A 20,430-nucleotide genomic window follows, 5' to 3' on the forward strand; every position below is an offset into this window, starting at 1 on the left:
CCCCCCCCCCCGCCGAGGGCCGGGGTTGGATCTCCTGTGGCCCTTGGGATGCGCCCAGAGCCCCAGACAGATGTGGTGACGCCTCCCGGGAGGCAGGGCATGGGATGTGCAGCAGACCTCCGTGGTTTGGGGGGGTACCCTGCACCCTGGAGCCCAGAAGGGGGTCCTGAACAGCAGCCCCCCCCCTGCAGTCTAACCACACGGCTCCTCCACCCTGACTCGTCCCGAAGGGCTGTGGCCATCCTCCTCCCTGCATAGGCCCCGAGGGGTTTCCAGGCTCCCCTACGTCTATCTACCCCACCCGAGGCCGTGGGCCGTAGGGCTGGCCCGGGCAGGACACCCTCTGTAGCAGCCCAGGGGGGAGGTGGGCGGCTCCCGGCCAGGCTGTAGGATGGTGGGAAGCAGGCGGGGGCTGAGGTCACAGGCCTCGGAGGAAAGCGGTGCTGCAGGTTGTTTCCGGGCTGGGCCTCAGGGCCACTCAGGGCTGCCTGCCGGCTGCAGACTCACACTCTCCCTCCTGCCTCAGCTCGGGCTCTGCCGGAGAAGCTCCTCCCTCCAGGCAGACTGCAGGCTTCAATCTCAGCTCAGAGGTCACTTCCTGGGGGCCCCCACCCCAGCGCCCACACCGACCCCTGAGGCGACCACTACGGACGTCGTCAGGCCAGCCCATTCTTCACCGTCCAGGGCACTCGCTCTCTGCCCAGACACGGTGTGAGACCCGGCGAGGGCCAGGGAATGAACGCCACACACAGCAGCTGCCCGAGGTGAGATGTGAGGGCCACGCTCGGGGCCCCAAACTCCTGCCCCCGCGTCAGGGCAGGCCCAGCACTCGGCCCCGCCCTCGGGGCCCTGGCCCGAGCTCGGCCGTCACACTGAGGTTCCTGGCTCTGGGCCACCTGCCGGCCAGTGCAAGGCCCGCTCGTGTCTCTAGTGACAAGGGGTCACCTGAGAGCAAGGGGGGCCCTCTGGCCTGACCTCCCCAGACACACATGTGTACTGCTGAGCACAGCACGGGGTGGGCAAGGTCGCCTGCTCAAGACCCCACGCTCATGGGTCCCCTGCTTGGGGCCCTGCGTGTGGGCAGCCTTCTGCCCCCGTGACACCCTGAATCTCAGCTCGCAGCCCGGAAGTGCTGATAACCGCACCCGCCCTGAGACCCCGCCTCCCCAGGAGAGGTGGCCCCGTGCCCAGCTCCCCGCCGCGTCCGTGCCCAGGGGTCCCCGAGGCCGGGCGGCCCGCTCACCGTCGAAGCTCTGCAGCTGGGCGGCGAGCACGGCCTGCAGGGCGCGGCCGCTGTCCAGGAGGGCCGTCTCTAGCTCAGCCCGACTGCGGCTGGCCAGGTTCTCCTCCATCTCGCTGGTGCAGCAGGTGTAGCCCTGGGGGCAGATCCGCAGGTGCTCCCCTGTGGGGAGGGGCCGGCGTCAGGGGGAGGAGGGGCGCTGGAGGCCGCTGGGGCTTGGGCAAGGGGCAGGGACAGCCTCGGGGACCAGGAGAACTGGCCCTGGGGCTTGGCGGGGACTCTGGGGCAGGGCGGGCATGGACAGCGGACCCTGGGAGGGGACACAGCTCCGGCGGGGGCCCCGGGGTAGGCGGTGCAGTGCCCAGCGCGAGACACAGGGGCAGAGGGTCCTCCGCAGGCCACCCTCCAGGCCGTCTGCAGCCGGACTGGGCATAACTCGAGGGTGCAGAAGGCTGAGCCCAGGGCAGGGCTGTCAGAGGTCGTCTGGGCCCCTCGGCCCCCCGCTGCCACCACGCAGGTGAGGAGCGCTGTCCCAGGGGCTCTGGAGCAGCTCCCAGGGCTGCCTGTGCCCCTGCCTGAGCCCCGCCTGAGAACGGGCAGGGAGGAAGGGCCCCCAGGGGTAGGGCGGGACAGCACGCCAGAGCATGAGGGGCGCAGCCTCACCCAGCCAGGACATGGCCCAGACACAGACCTGCTGGGGGCGGGGCAGGCAGGACACCCCCATGTCTCCGGAAGCCTGTCCCTTCCCCTGCGCCCCCAAAGCCCGTCACTCCTCACGCTGCAGACTTGGGCACTGGCTCCGGGGCAGCACCACTATCCACGTTCCCATCCTGGGGTCAAGGGCAGGTGCTAAGTCCACACAGCCCCGCCGATACACCGCTGAGCTGGGCTGTGCGTAAGCACCTGCCACCGCAGAGGGAGCGCCTCTGAAAGTGGGCGGGTCCCAGCGTTACAATTACGGCCGCCCTGAGGGGGGCGCTGTGACCCCGCTCTACAGACCAGAGACAGAGAAGAGACTAGTTTCCTGTCCAGTCCGTGTGGCAGGGAGACCCCAGCAGCTCAGTGAGGCTACCTGCTCTCAGGCCCCGCGCCCACCGGGCACCTCAGCGCCCTCCCCACCCGTCCCTGCCCCACCCTGCAGGCCGCACTTCCTGCCTCTAAGCTGTGGGGGCGGTTCCCTCCTGGGGCCAGCCTGGGGGGCAGGGGTCTGGTGGGGACAGGGGCAGGGGTCATCCTGTGCACAGTGGTGGGGGGGGGCGGAGCGGCCTGGGTCCCCAGGGCTACCGAAGAGGAGACCCGCAGCCCTGGGAGGGGCCTGGGGGGAGGGCAGAGAGAAGTCATCCTGAGGCTGATTTCGCCCCGAAGAGCCTGTCAGGACCACGGGGTCACACTAGGCTGGAGGATGTTTGTCTGCTGCCCTGACACCCCACCCCCCTCCCCGGGAGCAGAGGAGCCTGTCTGGCCTCCGTGCCCATCAGTGTGACAGGCGCTGCAGCGGCCCGCAGGTGGGGCCTGGGGGACGTTTGGGGGGCAGCCCCTTTCCCTTCCCCCAGATGCCGTCTGGTCTCAGACACCTGCTCCCTGCAGGGGTGCGTGCCCGGGGAACCCACTGCCCCCTCTCCCAGGGCCCGGAAGTGAGGCTAGCATGTCCGTCTGAAGGGGGCTGTGGCCCCCACCTTGGGGCAGGGCTGACCACAGGGTAACAGACTGGAGCTCAAGACCACTGGTGCCCATCCCCCGGGGAGCCCCAGGTCGGCGGGGGCGCGGCCCCTGGGGCTAAGGCCTGACCATCTGGGTGAGTCGGGCCTTTCAGGGCCTTGTGGGAACCAGCTGGGGTTCAGGGTGGGAGCCTGGGCCTGACAGGTGGGGCCCTGCGCCCCTTCTCCCGCGGGGCGGGGTGCACAGGTGCCTCCAGGCAGGGGGGGCTCGGGCAGAGAACGGCCAGAATCGCTCCCTCTCGGGGCCCTTTGCGGACTGACGTGCGGCGTGGACCCTTCCCTGCAGGAGGCGGGACCCCGAGCAAGATGAGGGTCCCCTCTGTGCGGCCCCCGGGCCCCCACCAGGAGAAGCCTGTGCTCCGCTCCTCCGTGAGGGCCCCCAGCTCCCAGCGCTGCTGGGGTGGGGGTGGGGAGGGCGAGCTGGGGCTGTGTCCTGCGGCAGGGGCAAGTGCCAGCCGGGCTTCAGGCGGGCCCCGGCCGCCAAATCCTAAGTATCTGCGGGCTGGGGGGCGGGCAGCACCCCCGGCTGGCCGCCCTCCCAGGCCCCTGGTGGCCCGGACCCCCTCCCCCCAGCCTGCCGTCCACGCAGTCAGCAGACAGGCCGGCGGAGGAGGGGGGCACCGAGAGCCACGGGGGCTGCCGTGGGCGGGCGCGGCGGGGGTCTCTGGCACGGCCGCACGGCCGCCCCTCGGGCTGTGGCCCCACCCTGGCGGCCTCTCCAGCCCCGCGCAGCCACCTCGCCCAGCCGCCCGGTGGCCTGCGCTGTTCCGGCTGCCCCAGCACAGCCCCCGTCCCTCCCTCCCTCCGCAGACACACGGGAGTGAAGACACGGAGCCAGAGCGCGGGCGCCGGCCTGGGGCCCCGGGCGGGCTGGGCCGAGGCGGCCGCCGAGCCGGCTGCAGGGCAGGCGCGGGGGCTGCAGCGCCGGGGCCCCCTCTCCGCCCGCCTGGCCCAGCCCGGCCTGGTGCGCGCATCGTCCCACAGCCCTGGGCGTAGGCGGGCAGGGCGCCCCTGCACCGCGGGAGAAGGGAGCCCGCCCCCCCCGGGCACAGCCGAAGTGCCGTGTGGGGGTCTGCGGGACAGAGGAGGCCCTCCCCGGCCCTGGCAGCGCGAGGCAGGCTGACCGCATGCCACTCGCCTCGCGTCTCAGACCTCTCCGGCCCCAACCCCCCCCCTCTCGCCCAGCACTGGGAGGCGTCAGGGGGTCCCCTCTTCCCACTGACCCTTCCACCAGCTGGCGGGGGCCCAGCCCTCCTTCCTCCTTCGGTCCCTGGGCTGTTTTTGCAACAGCTGGCCGGTCACATCCGGGACTCTGCCTTCCCTTAGCCTGCGGGGCGCTTCCTCCCTCTGCTGACCCCAGGGGTTGTTGGGGATCCCGGAGAGAGATTCGGTGGGGGTTATTCCCCTCCTCTGGTCCCTACCTTCCCTCTAGGCCCCGTCCCCAAACCCCAAGCCCCCAAAGTCCCAGCTGCCCTCTGATCCCGCCCCTCAAGTACTGCACCCACTCCCCTAACCCCATCAGCAGCTGCTTCTCTTTGGGGGGCAGACCACAGGTCCCCCTGCTCCCCTCCAGATTCAGACCTCCTGGGGTCACCCCAGATCCCAGGCCTCTCCTCACTGGGCCCGCACCAGTCTATGACTTACACATCTTTAAGGCTCACGCCCTTCTGCCACCTACTGACCTCAGCTGTCCTGTCTTAGCAGCCTCCTCAGGGTGTCCCCACCCAGCAGCCACCCCCACCAGCACGATCACCCCGAAGCTTTAGCCCAAGACCCCCTTCCCAACAGTGGTCACCATCTCCAATGCAGGACACAGACCTCTTGCGTCCAGGCCCAGCCCGGAGGCCACCTGTGTCTGGTGGCGCTAGAGCCCTCCCAAGGTGACTGCAGGCGGAAGATGGCGCCACGCCAAGCCCATCTCTGCAGAAGCTTCTAGTGTTCACACAGAAGTATGCAGACGTCCGCTCAACCCGTCTTTAAAGCCACATCCCGGGCGCTCTGCACCACCTGGCCCAGCGGCCCCAGAGCGCTCTGTCAGTGCAGACAGCCCGTGCCGCCCCCCTGCACGGGCACACAGCTCCAGGCGCCCAACCCAGCAAGCGGGAGGCCCGGGGCTGGAAGGCAGGAGGGGGGCTGCTTCCCAACCCCCTCCTTTACTCAATTCTGGACCCTACATGGGGCTTTGCCGGCAGACTGGGGGCGTGAGGCTGTACAAGGCTTCCCCCTGGGCACGTGCCCTGCCCACTCCTGCACCTCATCTACTTCCAGGGGCCACGGGGTCCCCCCGCATGTCTACCAGCCTGTGGGGGTGGGAGACACAGAGCAACTGGGAGGGAGGTTCCCTGGCCACAGCGGAGCTCCAGACCTTCCTTTCTCACCCCCCCCCCCCCCCCCCCCCCCCGCCACGAGCCCCCAGAAGCATTTGCCCCTGACCAGTCCCTATCAGAGGAACCCACTTGATCACCCAGAGTCCATCCAGAAGGGTGGCCTCAGATCCCCTTTGCAAGGGACATTTCAGCCACTATCTCCTACTCCCCCAAACACATCAACAGCACCCATAACCCCTCGTGCCCCCGACCCAACCTGCTTCCCTGCCCCTCACCGACCACCCGAAGCCCCCCACCACCATTTCAGGCAAATGACAGCGTCACCAAGGAGCCCCTGCCAGCGCTGCCGCAGAGCCTCCGTCACGCACTGGGACCCGAAACCGAGGGGCGTCGGTGCGGACAGCTCCTCCTCGGTGGCTGGGAGGGGAGAGCCCCCCAGGCCTGTGAGGGGCTGCGTCGCCGGCGCGTGGAACCAAGGCTGGGCGCGCTGGTGCCCTCGCCGGGCACCGCCAGGAGCCGGGGCCGGAGCCGGGGCCGAGCGGAGGCAGCGCGGCGCTGCGGCTGCGGCGGGGACCGGGCGCCGGCGCAGTGGGCGCGGCGGGCGCCCCGGGGCTGCGGGGGCGGCCGGCGGTGCGCGCGGGGGAGGCGGGCCACGCGATTGGCGGGGAAGGGGCTTGCCGCAGTGGGCGCGGCGGGCGTGGGGGCTCGCGGGGGCTGCGGCAAGCGCGGGGGAGGGGACGGAGTGACGGAAGAGGAAGGGGGGCTCGCTGCAGGAAAGGGGGCTGCGGCAGGCATGGGAAGCACTGGAAGGGGCGGGGCGGGGAGGGGGCGCGATGCTGCGAGGACGCCGGCGGAGAGGGACCCGGGGAAGGGGGAAAGTGGGGGCCGGCAGGGGGAAGGGGAGTGCGGTGGGGAGGGGGTGCGGCGAGGACGGGGCCCACGAGCCCTGGGGCGGGCATGGGCCCTGGCGGCGGGGCGCCCGATGCAAGCGGAGGAGGAGCGGGCGGGGACGAGGGCGGGCAGGACGGCCAGAAGACGGCCGCGGCGACGGGACCCACGGGCGGAGATGAGGGTGGCGAGGCCGAGGGAGGGGAGGTGGGGGAGGCAGCCCGGGGGCCGGGGGATGGAGATGGCGCGGGGCGGACGGCCGGCGGGGGCCCAGGCGGGGTCCCCCAGCTCGGATCCCGGCGGACGCCCCGCGGACGCCCCCACGCCGTGGCCCGAGGCCCGTGCGCGCGGCGGCGGCGGCGGCGGCTCCAGCGGCGGCGGCGGCGGCGGCGGCGGCGCTCCGGGCGGGCGCGTGGGGGCCGGGGCCCGGCCGCGGGAAGGCGGAGGAGCAGGGCCGGGCCGGAGGGCCTGGAGGCGGCGCGGGCAGGCGGGAGCCGGGGAGGAGCTGCGCCCACGGCCTCCCCGGCAGCCCGGCCGCCGCACTGGCGCGCACGGCGAGGGCGCGGCCCCCGGCGCGGGGACGCGCCTCCTCCCGCAGCCCCCGCCCCGCCGCGCTCGGCGCCGCCCCGTCTCCCAGGAACCCGCGGGCGGCCTCCCCGCGCCCCCTCCGGCCCGGTCCGGCCCGGCCCGGCCCCTCTCCCGGCGGGGGCACCGGCCCTCCCCCGCCCTTCCCCTGCGCCAGGGCCGGCGGAGCCGGGGCGGGGATGGGGGTGTCAGGTTTCCCCTCGGGAGGGAGAGTGGCAGCTGCCCACCTGGGAGCCCCCTCTCCTGCTGACGACGACCAGACCCCCACTGCTGTCTGGGCACTCAAAGCCACCACATCTGCTGCCCCGGTCGGTCCCCTCCAGGCCTCCAGACTCTCACCTCGGTGACCGGGGCCTCGGGGCCAACTGCTGATCTTCCCCCGGGAGACCCCCAGCCCCACCTGGCCACAGGCTCCTCTGGCCCAGCCCCGCCTCCTTCCGGGCACCCCCCTAGGAAACCGGGATTGCGCTCACCAATACCTTCTACTCCGCTGCGCCCTGGCCCTGGCCTCCCTTCGCCCGAGTGCCGCCCCACAGGAGAGAACCACCCCCTCAGGCCACCCACCTCTCGGCCAGCCTGCATTTGGAGAGACCTGCCGGGCAGGCGGCTCTTGACCAAAGTCCCCTCACGGAGGCCACAACACCTAAGAGCCCTGAGGAAGGGGGTTTCACCAGGTAACCACGAGGCTGCTCTCGGTGCCACCCAGCTCCTGCTTGAGGCCTCCTGGGCAGGCGCCCTGCCGCTCAGCGCCGGGCCTGGGGGCGCCGGGGCCAGGCAGCGGGCCTCATCAGTGTGGTCACAGCTCTGGCCGAGAGGCCGGGCCCCCTCCAACTGGCCTCCCCAGGGTTGCGTCAGGGTTGACGGCTCACACCATGACCTCAGAAGAAATCAGGGATAAATGTGCCTGCTGCAAAGACCTCAGGTCTCGGGCGCAGGGCAGGGGGCTCTTTCGGGGCCCAGGGGTGAGAGCTCCCCAGAATCTCTCCCATCAGGCCGCGCCCAGCCCTGCTTTCTCATCCTTGGCCCAAGCTGGGCTGCAGGGAGCACTCCCTCGGGCACGTCCACATGCCAGTGGGCTGGGCAGCGGTGGGGCGTGAGCGCCAGAGGCTCCACACAGCCCTCCGATCCAGGATCCAGCGCGTCCGCCCGCCCTCCCCTGGGGCCCGACTCTGCCTGGAGTCGACATTCAAGGAAACACGGCTTCATGCCATCGTGGCCCCAGGGCGGTGGCCTCAGACCCCTGACCTGACCCCTCCCGCAGGGGGCTGGACAGCGGGCGGCATGCCGGTGCCAGAGGGGGTTTTCAGGGTGAGCCTGCCCCCCCCACAAGGGCGCCCTTATTCTTACAGAAGCCCGGCGCCTCCGTGGGAGACGCAGTGCCCTCGGTGTGCGGCGCAGGGCGGCAGACCCGATCTGCACAGCAGCCCCGCAGCCCCGCAGCAGGAAGTGGCGGCCGCTGAGCAGTGCTGGCCTCCCCGCCCTCTCCTGCTGCGAGACCTCCCCGGACTCCAGTCCCCGGCGGCGTCCTGAGCAGCACGGTGGGCACCCCCCGCTGCCCAGCAAGTTGCAGACGGCCAGCCTGCTGCCCAGGGAGGTCAGTCCCCGCCGCCGGCCACCACCCAGGCGCCTCCGCCCACCACTGCCCTCGCCAACCCAGCTGGCAGCACAGCTGGACAGGGGGCTGCAGATCTGGGCGGGACGCAGTTCAACGTGAATGTCAGATAAATGGCATTATGTTTTAGGATGAAATGTCTGGCCCAAAGGCACTGAAAGCAGGGGCTGGGACAGAACCCTGCGCGCCCCCGGGCACACTGCTTACTTGTAAGAGCCAGAAGGTGGCAACAACCCGAGTCCATCCACGGAGAAGTGGGTGACAAATGTGGCATAGCCACAGGATGGAATATCATTCTGCACTAACGAATAACAAAGTACGACACCTGCTACGACGTGCAGGAACCTGACCTTGCAAACACCATGCTCGGAGCGAAAGAAGCCAGACTTGAAACAGCAAACGCTGCGTGACTCTCCCTCCATACACAGAGGTCCCCACAGTCGTCAGATTCACAGGGACAGAGCAGAGGGTGGGTGCCGGGGGCGGGGCGGGGTGGGGCTGGGGAGTCCGTGTCCACTGCTAACAGAGGGTCAGTGGGGGAAGATAAGAAAGTTCTGGAGAATGATGGTGTGGTCGGCTGCACAACATTGTGAATGTGCTTCATCACCCTGAACCTTACACAAAAACAGCTGCTAAACCTTTTTATGCATATTTTGTCACCAAAAAAGCCCCCCCCATATGCAACATACGTATACTAAATAACTAGCGCTTACTTTCACCAAAAGCTTATACGCTGTTTACTTCAAATTAAAATACTCAGGACACACCTAAACAATGAGCTTATTCACTATCTGGAACACCAATTTAAGTGGATATACTGCAGTGGTAGCTGCTAAGTCTGGCAGCCCTTCGTGGGGTGTGGACAGAAGCCTGACTGAAGTCACACAGACTCCCTCCCTGCAACACTCGGGCTCATGCCCCCAACCTGCTCCTCAGAGAATGCTGGTCCTACTTCAAGTAACAGAAACATAGAATCATACCCATCTTACAGATGGGAAGACTAAGGCTGGGAGAGGTTATGTGACTTACTCAATGTCTCAGATCTGCTGCCTAATACCACTGGCCTGTGTGCCTTCCCGTCTTCATCAAAGTGGAGGAAATAAGAGCCCAGGAGCACCTGGGCCCCACGTACGGCGAGGAGGCCCCTCTCCTGGAAACTGAGCCAGGCCTGGCCACTTCCACTGGCCTGCACCATCTCGTCAGTGGCCAGGAGCTGGAGGGCCAGCAGGCCACCTACACGTGGCGGTGGGACACCTGCCTCGATGCTGCTGCCGGTAGCCGAAACCCACCCCGGAGACAGCGCCCATCAGGCCCCGGTGAGCACTGAGGGTCAGATGACCCTCACCGCGGGCTGTCGTCCTGCAGCGCTGGGGGGGTGCTCCCTCACCGCGGGCTGCAGTGCTCAGCTGCCAGAGACCAGGGCAAGCCGGGCAGGGGCGCGGATGCCGCGCCAGCCAGCAGCAGCGGGTGACTGACCAGGGGCAGAACCCTCCCCTCCAGCCTAGACCTCTGACCCCAGCCGCGTGGCTCCTCAGCCGCCCGCCAGGGGGCCCTCCCCGCGGGCGCCTCGGGAAGGCAGGACTTGGAGGCAGAGGGCCCGTCTCCCCAACAGGCCCCCGCAGCACGGACTCTGGCTGGCACACGGCTGCACAGATTCCCACACACACTCCGTGCAGCAGGCACTGCGACCATCCCCATTTTAGAGAACAGCACTCGGAGGCTCAGAGAGGTCCAGTCATCGGCCCAAGGTCACACAGCGAGTGGATGTAGAGGCGGCACTTGAACCCCAGTCGAGAGGGGCCTTCGCTCTACGGCCCCGGGGGGCGGTGTGATTGCAAACCTCATGTCAGGTGCACGTCTGCATCCTGTGTTAGCTCTCTTTACTCCCGACTTACTTTTTTTTCTTTTAATTTTTTTAAAGTTTTATTTATTTCTGAGAGAGAGAGAGAGACAGCGTGAGCAGGGGAGGGTCAGAGAGAGAGGGAGTCACAGACTGAAACAGGCTCCAGGCTCTGAGCTGGCAGTCAGCACAAAGCCCGACGCGGGGCTCGAACCCACGAACCGCGAGATCATGCCCTGAGCCGAAGTCGGGCGCTTAAGCGGCTGAGGCCCAGGCGCCCCTCCTCCCGACTTACACGTGACACAGGGCCACGCGGCCCGCAGAGCCGCAGCTCATGGGACACCTGATGCTCGTCCTGTCCCCACGCCAGCGGGGCATTTCTGGAAGCTTCCTCCTCACTGTCCAAGAGCGTCCAGCACTTCACAGGGTGCCTGGCCACCCCGACCCCACACTGACCAAACATGCCCCTGGGCACTGGTCCTGGGGACTGGGCTTTAGCTGTGTGTCTGACCGGAAGTCCCCCAGCCCCGCAAAGGCACAGCGACGGGGATGTGCCAGCCCCCGGGTCACTGCAGGGGACGGACGCCAGCCCCTGCCACACCGGGGGGGAGGCCGCGGACGGCGGAGCTGAATGAAGAGCTTCCTCCTTTTAAAATAACTCTGTTGGTCCACTGTGTCCCACGCTCCATGACAACTGGAGATGGCAGTGAGCATCTGAGCCAACCCAGGCGGCGGGTGGCATCACCGCCCTCCCCGAGGCCTGGAGACGGTCACAGTGGGTGGGATGTACTCCCCTGGCCCCCAGAGCCAGGGACACACCCAGATGTCATCCATGGCTCACCACGGGGGCCCACGTGGTTGGGTGTGGCACCAGGCGCCTAGGATGCCCTTGGACACAGGGATGGGCCTGGATGGCCACTCAGGCCCAGAAAGTGGGTCCTCAGTGCTGGGGATATGGTCTGAAGGTATGCACGGGCCACCGGCCCCCAGATTGCAGCGCTGAGGGGAGGGAGCCCCGGGGAGGACAGGCACACCTGTCCAGGGCCTGGCTGTCCCACCTGCACGTGATGGTGGCACCGCCACCGTCCCAGAACTGACCAGCCGGGGAGCAGACAAGGCCCGGACACAGCCCGCGTCCGCAGGCTCCGGCCTGCTGAGGTCGGGATGGTCTGAAGGCCCCCAGTGAGTTTCTCACTAGACCTTGATCTTCTGGGAGACAGACGCCCTGGCTTTCATCTCTGCGTTCCAGAAGCTAGCAGAGGGTGAGCACACGGTGGACGATGCGTGGAAGGGTGGAGGCCGTGGCCCCCGCCTGGCCAGCCCTTCCTCACAAGGAAGCAGGGCAGTGGGGCTCAGGCATCTGGGGCCGTCAGGAGGACCAGCTCTGACCTCAGGAGGCCCTCCTGGAGGCGGCTGGCCAGCCCCCTGCGGTCGAGCGTCACGAGGGCCTCACGTGGGCCTGCGAGTTTTCTGGCCCCTTCCTGGGCCTCACTCATCCCCTGCTGCTCGGAATCCCTCAGCCTCTGGGGCCCCCCAGGGCCCATGTCTCCTTGTGCGTGTGGGTGCTCCGGGGCCTTGACCCCAGCTCTCCGTCCTCTGGCCGACCCCCACCTTGTACTCCGGACCACATGCCCAGCGCCCGTCGGGACAGGGCCACAGGGTGTCCCCTGGTGCCCCCTCGTTCCTCTCCAGAGCAACCTCCCTGGGTGGGCACCGTTACCCAGTACCCACACCGGGCCCCGAGGCAATGAGGCAATTCGGAGAAACCCCTCGAGGGACAGGACTCTGAGCACAGGCGCCCCCTTTCTGGGACCCAGCTTCCTCACCCACAGGCTAAGGAGCGGAACCAGATGGCGCTCAGCCCGCCCTGCAGACACCATGCAAGGGCCTCCAAGCCAGAGGCTGCAGGCGGCCCGGGCAAGAAGCTAAAGGAAGCAGGGCCTCGGCCCCTCAGCCGGGGGAGGGGGGGCCCAGAGCGGAGCTCTCGCGGGGCCCCCTTGCCGGCCAGCTCTCCCCCTCTCTTTGCGGGGCCCTGGGACTTGCTGATGGCGTGGGCCCCCCACTGAGGGCGGCCTGCCTCACGCTGTCAACTGGTCCTCAGGGGCACCACCCACCAGCGCCAGCCTCCAGCCCGGCCCCGGCCAGTCTCCCCTGTGAGACACAGAGCGGGGCCGGTGGGCAGGGCTCTGGGCCTCTGGGGGGCTGAGGTCAGGTCGGATGGCGAGGGAATGGGATCGACAGAGCCCCTCGGGGCTGCCCTGTCACCCAGCCAAGTCTCCGGAACCCAGGGAACACTTCGCACAAATGAGCAGCAAGCCTCCTCGGCTGGGCGCCCGTGCCAGAAGGCGGCTGTGGCCCTGCGGCCTGTCTGCCACCTTCTGCCCCCCCCAACCCATGCCGCCTTCTGACCCATGGCCCACCTGCCACCTTCTGCCCCCAACCGCCACCTCCAAATCCCGTGCAGCCTCCTGGCCCCGCAGCCCCCCCCCGGGGGGGGCTCAGCACCTGCGCTGCATGCTGTGCCCCTCCTTGGGGTGAAGCCTGGAGACAGACGCACCTATAGGAGAGCCCACACAAAGACGAAGCCAGAGGCTACAGGCCGAGAAGGCCAAAGGCTGCCAGTGGCCACCGGAGGCGGGCAGAGCCTGGAACGGAGCCAGAGGAGCCAGCCCCGCACACCTCGATCCCGCACACCTTCCGGCCGTGGTGCCTCCAGACAGTCACCTTCTGGGGCATAAGCTGCTGGCGGGCGCGTGTGTTTCGGTGGCGCCAGGAAGCTGCCGCGCCCCCGGCACCCAGCCCGGCCTGGCACGCAGGAGGTGCCTGGAGTATTTACCGCTGAGGCCCGCCCGGACTCGGGGAGAACCCTGGGAATCAGGGAGTGCCCCAGAGTGTGGGCACTGGGGGGATGCCCGGGGAGGCTGGTGCCAGCCATGTGCCGGGGGAGGGCGCGCAGACGACCCGCCTAGTGGGAGGGGTGTGTGTGTGCCGGGAGCAGGCGAGAGAGGGGACAGGCAGGTGAGACGGGACGAGGCTGGCCTGGCCCCTCAGAGGCTCCTAACTCCCCAGGATTCTAGGGCTCCTGCTGGGACAGCAGGTGTGCGCCCCAGCCCCCCACTGGAGCCGCCCCGGCACCCACAGCCTGTCTGAAGACACTCGAGGAGGCTGGCGGCCTGTCCCCGCCAACCCCCCACCCCACCACATGAAGGCCACAGTTGGGAGGCCACGCCTGCCCTCACCTCACACCTGGCTGCCATGTGCCCCCACCTGGGAAGGCGGGGTAAGGCCCGGGGCGGGAGCAAGCATCCCCCTCTGTGCCACCCCCGCCCGGAGACTTCCAGCAGCTCGGGGCACCTGCCCAGGCCTGCTCCTGGACGAACACCGGCAAGAATGGCTGCCAGGCACTGTGGCAGGGAGCCGGGCTCCGGGTGGGTGGCCTCCGGCTGCAGTCCTTGCACTCCGGAGCCTCTTTCTCTTCTCCCAAATGTGGGCAGTGACCCGCCCCCACAGGGCTGTGCTGCTGGTCAGACGCGATCAGCGATGATCACGGTGGCCCCCAGCAAGGACGCTGGACAGGCAGGGGCTCAACCAGACAGCAGGGCCCCGCGCCCCCCGGCCTTTGACGGGGGCCCTGAGTCTTGGTCTGAAATACCCTGAACTAGGCAGGTCTGGGAAGGAAGAGTCTGGCTTACAAAGGAAGTGCCCAACCTCTCGCTGCCTGGGCACGTCCAGGCCTGGGCAGAGGCTGGCCTCACACCCAACCTGACTCCCGGCAGCCTTGGGGGAGGCCCTGTCCTGTCCAGGGCCCACCGGGCTGACACCATGTCCGTGGGCGTGGATGACCCAGCACCAGCATGGGCATCCCCACGCCAACCGTGCCCTCCTCCTCGAGCTGGAGCCCAGCCTGCCGCCCGGCCAGGGTGTCCCTGGTCCCTCTCCCAAGAGGCTGGGCCGCTGTCTGTCAACCTCAGACTTACACTGTTCTCTAATTAGTGCCAGCACGGAGCCGGGCCTGCCCGCCTGTCCCCCAGGCTCACTCGTCCCTGCATACGCATTTGTCCGTGAGTCCTGGGGTACTCGGCCAGCAGGCGCCGCGGACGTGCTGCGGCTCCCTGCAACGGTCAGGAACACACAGCCCTGTCCCGACGGAGGCGGGGAGGCCCGGTCAAAGGCTCGGGAAGAGCTCCAGTTAAGATATGTGCTGAGCGGGCCCAGAAGGGAAGGCAGGCCCGGGACAGCCCACGGGAGACGGCGGCTGGGGACCACGGGGGCCTGGGCCTCCAGGCTGGGACGGCTCGAGGCCTCCAGGAAACTCGGAGCCCAGGACTGGGCCACCGTGAATGCCACAGGCTTTGGGGTCAGCAGACTGGGCCGCAGTCCCCAAGCTCCACGTGTGCTGGGCAAAGTTACGTGGCTCCCCTGGGCCTCGGCTCACTCAGCTGTAAGTCAGGTCCACAAACCCTTCCTCACCCGATGCATCAGGCAGACAGGAACGGGAAGACGCGAGCACCGAGCCTGGGTCAGGGTCGGGGCCCCAGGGGGTCTGCATGGGCCTGCCAAGGTCTCTGGGCAGGGGCATGGGGGAGCCACGGACTGGGGCGGCCGCCAGCGCACGGCGCCTTCAGGGGCGGTCGTGACGATTCGCAGTGTCGCGTGTGAAGGCTCCGGAAGCATGGAGAGGCGAGGGGGGCGGAGGCTCATGCGGCAGAGCCAAGGCCACAGAGGATGTCGCTCCTCTTGCAGGAGCACACTGTCCAGCAAGGTGCTCGGGCCGTTGCATCATGCAGGTGGCCCTGTCGAATCCTGGCTCCCTTGGGCCTCCCCGGCACACGCCTCCCCCCATCTCAAAGCCGGGGTGATGAAATCGTAGGTCCTCGAGTGGCGGAGGGACAGAGCCGCAGAGCAACCAGGGCTGAGGACCCCTCGGGGACCTACGCCAGGCACACGGGCTGTTCCTGCCTCCTGAACAGGGCAGGGTACACAGGTGGTCTGGGGCCAGGCCGGGTGCCCGGTGGCCGGTGAGAGCAGGCCACAGCTGAGGGACAGGCACTGGGTGGGTTCTTCCGGGGTGGGGCCTTCTGAGGATCCCCCCCTCCCCCGCCCCTGCGTCTCTCACCAGCACACAGGTATGGGGCACACAGAAGCAGCGGGGGGTGGTCCTTGGTGTGAGCTCCAGGGCCCGCTGCTACCCGCCCCCCCCCGCAGCGAGGCTCACCCCCGGCCAGAGGGGCGGCCAACCAGTCCTCACTGCACTGACGGCCCCTCCGCCCTCCAACCCCCGGTGCTGGAGCTCCAGACCCCTCCTCCTCTGCCCACACCCCTCATCTCCCCCTGCTCGCCCTGCACGGCTCGGCACAGAGCAGGACACTGGCGGGTCGATGTCCACTGGGGACCTACTTGGGGCCTGGAACGGGGCCAGCTTCTGTGGCTACAGCATGGATGTGTACAGACCGGGGTGGCCCCGTCCCCAGCACCCCAGCGAAGGGTCAGAGCAGCATGAGGCACGTCACTGGAGTGCCAGGAAGTCGGGGGGCTGGGGGCGCTGGGGGCAGGAGTGACCTCGCAGGCGGAGGCAGAGAGCCTGCGGGCGCCAGCGGGCGTGTGTGGTTCAGCACGGGCGCTGCCTGTCCCCGGCAGTGGCTCCCGGGCCATGCTGGACACATGGCCCTCACTTTCCCTGCTGCCTCCTGGCCCTCGGGAGGGTTCCCTGGGCTCTGCGGCCCCCATGGCCTTACCCGGCTGCTGCCTCCCCAGCCCTGCTTCCTCACCTGTAAAATGACAACAGCTGTCATCACCAACTGCCGGGCATGGCCGTCCAAAAAATCACACCAAGTCACGAACGGGAGGCTTCTGTGCCCTGACAAACCCACTTTCGCAATCGCTGTCATTTCTAAGGTCCCTTGGGCAGAGCCTATAAACACCTCCCTGCTTTCCAACCACTCCACCCGGTCAGGGTCAGCTGAGACGGGGCGGGCTCTCGATGGGCGGCGACCCCAGGGCCCCAGGCTGGAGAAGTCCAGCCGCCAGGCCTGCCGGAGAGGAGAGCCAGGCAGGGCTCCCCCAGTGGCGCCTGCTGCACGAGGCCGCCAGAGGGCGCCTGGTCCACGGAGGCCAGACCCCGCTGCAACAGGAGGGGACGCTGGGCCAGCTACTGCCCCGGGAGGTCACCCTGTATCCTCTGCTCCACGTGGCGCTGGCACCGTGTCAGCGCCTGGGCCCCGCAGGGCACTCTGGGGTCCCAGCGCTCATGGGGGCTTCAGCCACAGGGGGTCAGGGAGGGTGGCCCTGGGACGGAGGAGCTGAGGGGCACCGGCAGAGAGTGCGGCCCCTGGCATTCCAGGCCCGGAGGAGGCGGCAAACCCCAGCCCTGGCCAGCACGATGCCGGGTAACCACTCTCTCCCCGGCGGGCAAGGAGCACCCCGTCTCCACCCATCACACACAGACTGCAGAGCACTTTGATCGTCCCGGGGCCCGAATCCACTGCCTCCCCCAACCCAAGGGAACAAGACCTGGCCCCCAGCCCAGCCTCGCCCCTCCCCCAGCTTCCCCACTTTGCCCCGCTCTCTCCCAGCCCTTGGCTGCCCAACCTCTGCCTCTTGGCCCCTTGGCCCCACCAGGGCAGAGGCCTGTGGGTTTGAGCGAGTCGAAGATGGTCCCTAAGGACACAGTGGCCACGCGGGGGTGGATACACTACACGGAGAAGAGGCACCGGGGCAAGATCGGGGGCTGGGTGGGGGCAGCTCGGGGCACCCCCAAGCATCTGGGGTGGGATTCAGAGGGGCGGCCGGGGACACCCAGGCGAAAGTTCCTGTTTGTGTGGGAGGAGGGGCCCTGGTGGAGCAGAGCGGGAGCCAAACTGCAGAGGGCCCTTTCCCGGCCCCAGGCAGCCCGGGGGGCCCACCAAACCCGGCCCACCAGAGGCAGGCCTGCCCCGGACAGGCGCCCTCAGCAGAGGGAGACGCCGGAAGGCCTGCTCTGGGGTACTGAGAGGGGCCTCTCCCCAGCCCTGGTGGGCTGCGGGTGGGCAGGGAGGTCAAAGGGCCTCTGGAGGCAGGCCCTCTGCGTGTCTGACCGTCCCGGGGCCAGGGGGCCACAACCCGGCCGCCTCCCTCCCACTCCCCAGCAAGGCAGGGCCACGGACCGCACACTGAGACCCTCCTCTGTCATTCAGAATTCTCGTATTCGTGGTCATTCCCTGTCCCTCATGTCACCGTTTGAGCAGAGCCCTGACTCACAGCCCTCCCCCTCGTTTGGAATTCCTTCCCTAAGAGAAGGGGGTCGGCTCTGCTCTTGTGCACCGCGTCCCAGGCGCCCTGCACAGACCTAGCGGGGCTCCCCACACGTTTGCAGTTTCAGGAGCCGGGGGGTCTGGGTGGTCCTTAGGACACCGTACTCCACCCCTCACCCCCCAAGGCTCCTCAGAGGCCTGCAGGGAGGGGGCGGGCAGGACCGCAGGCAGCTGCAGGGCTGAGGATGCCTGGGAGGGTCCAAGCTCTTTACAAAGAAAAGACCCGGCCCCTGGGCGGGATCCAATGCGCCGACCACCTGCAGCTCGACTCCCCGCCAGAGGCGGCCCCGAGTGCCAGGCCGGCGGGCCGCAAGTCCAAGTTCGCTGGGCAGGAACCCTTGCTTGTGCTCCAGGTGGCAGAGGTCAGGCCTCGCCCCCACCCCCAGGCACACGGCTGGCTCCCTACCTCTCAGGGGCCCCACTCCCGCCAGGAATGGGGGGCTTCTAACTGGATCCATCTAGGCTGCCCGTTGCTGGGAACCCCCAAGGAATCCCCAGGCCCGACCCGAGGCGCCTTCCTGAAAGACCCGTTCAGCCAACTGGGAGTCCCTAGCCCGCGGCCGCCGTCAGCGGCGCCCAGCCGGCCGACCCCGCAGTCCGCCCTGCGCGCCCCGGGGCTCGGACCCCCGCCCCGCCCCCGCGCTGCGCCGAGCCGACGGCCGAAGACGCCCAGCCCCAGCTCGGCCCCGCAGGACTGGGGGCGGCCGGGTCCACGGCCGCACGAGGACAGCTCTGGGGGAAGGGGCCGGTGTGCCAGCTCGTGGCGGGGGGCGGCCGAGCGCAGCGCACGAGACCCGGGCGGCGCTCGGAGGCGCAGACGGGCGGGGGCGCAGGCGGCCGGCTCCGGGCAGAACAGGGGGCAGGAGGGGAGCGCGGGAGGAACCCGGGCGCCTCGCCCTCACTTACCCGAGATCTCCGCCTGGGGCACGTCGCTCAGGCTGAAGCCCTTGGCCCCGTAGATCTGGCGGACTTCGCTGCAGCTCCGGCTCTTGCTCGCAGGGTCCCCGCGGGCGCAGGCGGCCAGCGCGGCGGCCGCGCAAAGCAGCCACCAGCCTCGGGCCCGCAGCTCCATGGCGGGGCCGGGGCGCCCCGGCCGCCCGCCCGCCCGCCCGCGCCTCTCCCGGATCCCGCCCGGGCCGCGCAGCCCCCGCCCGCGAAGGGCAGAGCCAAGGTCCCAGCGCGGGCGGCGCGCGGGCGGCAGGCGGCGGCGGCCGAGAAGGCGGCGACAACAAAAGCCGGCGGCGCAGGGCGCGCGGGGCGCGAGGTCCGGCCGCTCGGTCGGGCGGCACAGAGCGCGGCGGGCGAGCGCGCAGTCCCGGCTCGGCGCCTCCCCTGCCGGCGGCCCGGCCCCTCGGCAGCCGGGGCGGGGGCGGGGCGGGGCGGGGCGCGCCGGGCGGGCGGGGCGAGCAGGGGCGGGGCGAGCAGGGGCGGGGCGCGGCGGGGCGCGGCGCGCGGCTCGAGGGGCGCTCGTCCCGCTCCCTGGGGTCTGGGGCCGCCGGCTCGCGCCGAGCTGCGGGGCGCTCGAGGGAGGCGGGGCGGCCGGGGAGCGCCGGGGCCGCGGCGGGGTCCCCGAGGGCGGGTCCCCCACGCCCAGCGCCCGGGGCGGCGGCGGCACCACCTGTGGGGGCGGGGGCGGGGGCGCTGAGGCAGGGCTTCCCCCGCCGGACGTGACGTCACGCCTCCCGCGCGCCTATCCGGGGCGTCCCCGCCCCCCAGCCGAAGCCGGGCGCCCTCCCACCTCCGCCTCCCTCGCTCCCGCCCGGCCTCCCCGCACCCTGGCCGCGCGCCCGCGCGTCCGCTCCCGCAGCGCCGCCGCCCCCGCTGCGCGCCCCCTCCCGCCGGCGCCGCGGCCGCAGCCCCTCGCCCCCACCTCCGCCCCAGCCGCCCGTCCCGGGGCTGCGGCTCGCACCTGAGACGGGGGGGGGCGCTGGAAACTAGCCGGGTCCCTGGACTCCGCCCCTTGGCCCCCAGGGAGGCGGCCGGCGTCCTAGTTACTGGAGATGGTCAGGGTCTGGTCTCCTCCGCGTGGGTCCTGAAGAAACCGGTGTGGCCGAGGCGGAACGTCCTGTAGACGCGGGTCATGGGCGGAGGCGGGTAACCTCGGAGCAGGGGTGCGCTCGGAGAGCTGGGGGGTGAGGAGAGCGCCCAGGCCGCAGAGCTGGACCGGAGAGGCGGGCGCAGCGGGCAGGGGGGGTGGGCTGCAGCGCCCCTAGCTGCAGGGGGAGTGGGGATGAGCGGCGGGGGGCGGGATAAGAAGCTGAGGGCACTGCCGGACTTCTGGGTCTCCCTCCTCCCCAGCTGCTGTGCCCCTCCGCTGGCCCCCCCCCCCCCCCCCCCCCCCCCCCCCCCCGCTGCCCTGGGGCAAAGCCTCAGAGGCCACCAGGCCACCAGGCCGGGAACCCACATACCTAACTGGCAGAAATGGAGGAGAGCAGACAAGTCAGTACCCTTGGCAGAGGGGCCCTGAGATCACCACCTTGTGACAGTAAGAGCCTCCGGGCTGTGGTCTCCCCTCCCTGCAGGGAACGGTAACCCAGGCCTGCGGGCTGTGTGCGCCGCAAGCAGGGAGGGGGGCCCCCTCCCTCCCCTGGGGCTCACAGGGGCAGTTGGCTCAGGAGCCCCAGAAGGGGCCTGGGGTCCCCTGCCCCGCGTCCCAGAGAAGGCTGCTCCCTTCACCGGACACACTGAGTCACTGCACCAGAGGGAGGCTGCGGGGACCCAGCCCCGGTGTACAGACCTCCTGCCCTCCCCACGCACCTGCTGCCTCGTCATGTTGGTGACTCACGGACCCCCGCGCGGCACACACAGACGCACGGGCCTGTTCCTTCTTGCCTCCCCCTGGCACAAGCGCCTGGACACCACCTCCCCCTGCGGGCGGCTCCTGCCGGGCTTAGGCACTGGGCCCTCACAGGGGCTCACCTCTGGCTTCCC

At 69.8% G+C, this 20,430-nt stretch overlaps 1 protein-coding gene across 1 annotated transcript in view; it reads right to left on the reverse strand.

The window, feature by feature from the left end:
- Positions 1 to 18,813, reverse strand: part of GPC1 (glypican 1) — a 24,496-nt gene extending 5,683 nt beyond the window's left edge. Inside the window, exons 1-2 of the mRNA XM_039228521.1 lie at positions 18,406 to 18,813; positions 1,244 to 1,402 (exon numbers count right to left, since the gene is read on the reverse strand). Of these exons, the coding sequence (XP_039084452.1) occupies positions 1,244 to 1,402; positions 18,406 to 18,571 (325 nt within the window). The 5' untranslated portion in view covers positions 18,572 to 18,813. The remainder of the gene's footprint in view (positions 1 to 1,243; positions 1,403 to 18,405) is intronic.
- Between the last annotated feature and the right edge of the window lie 1,617 nt (positions 18,814 to 20,430).

This window comes from Hyaena hyaena, unplaced genomic scaffold, assembly GCF_003009895.1.
Source record: "Hyaena hyaena isolate Hyena2069 unplaced genomic scaffold, ASM300989v1 scaffold_31, whole genome shotgun sequence".
NCBI lineage: Eukaryota > Metazoa > Chordata > Mammalia > Carnivora > Hyaenidae > Hyaena > Hyaena hyaena.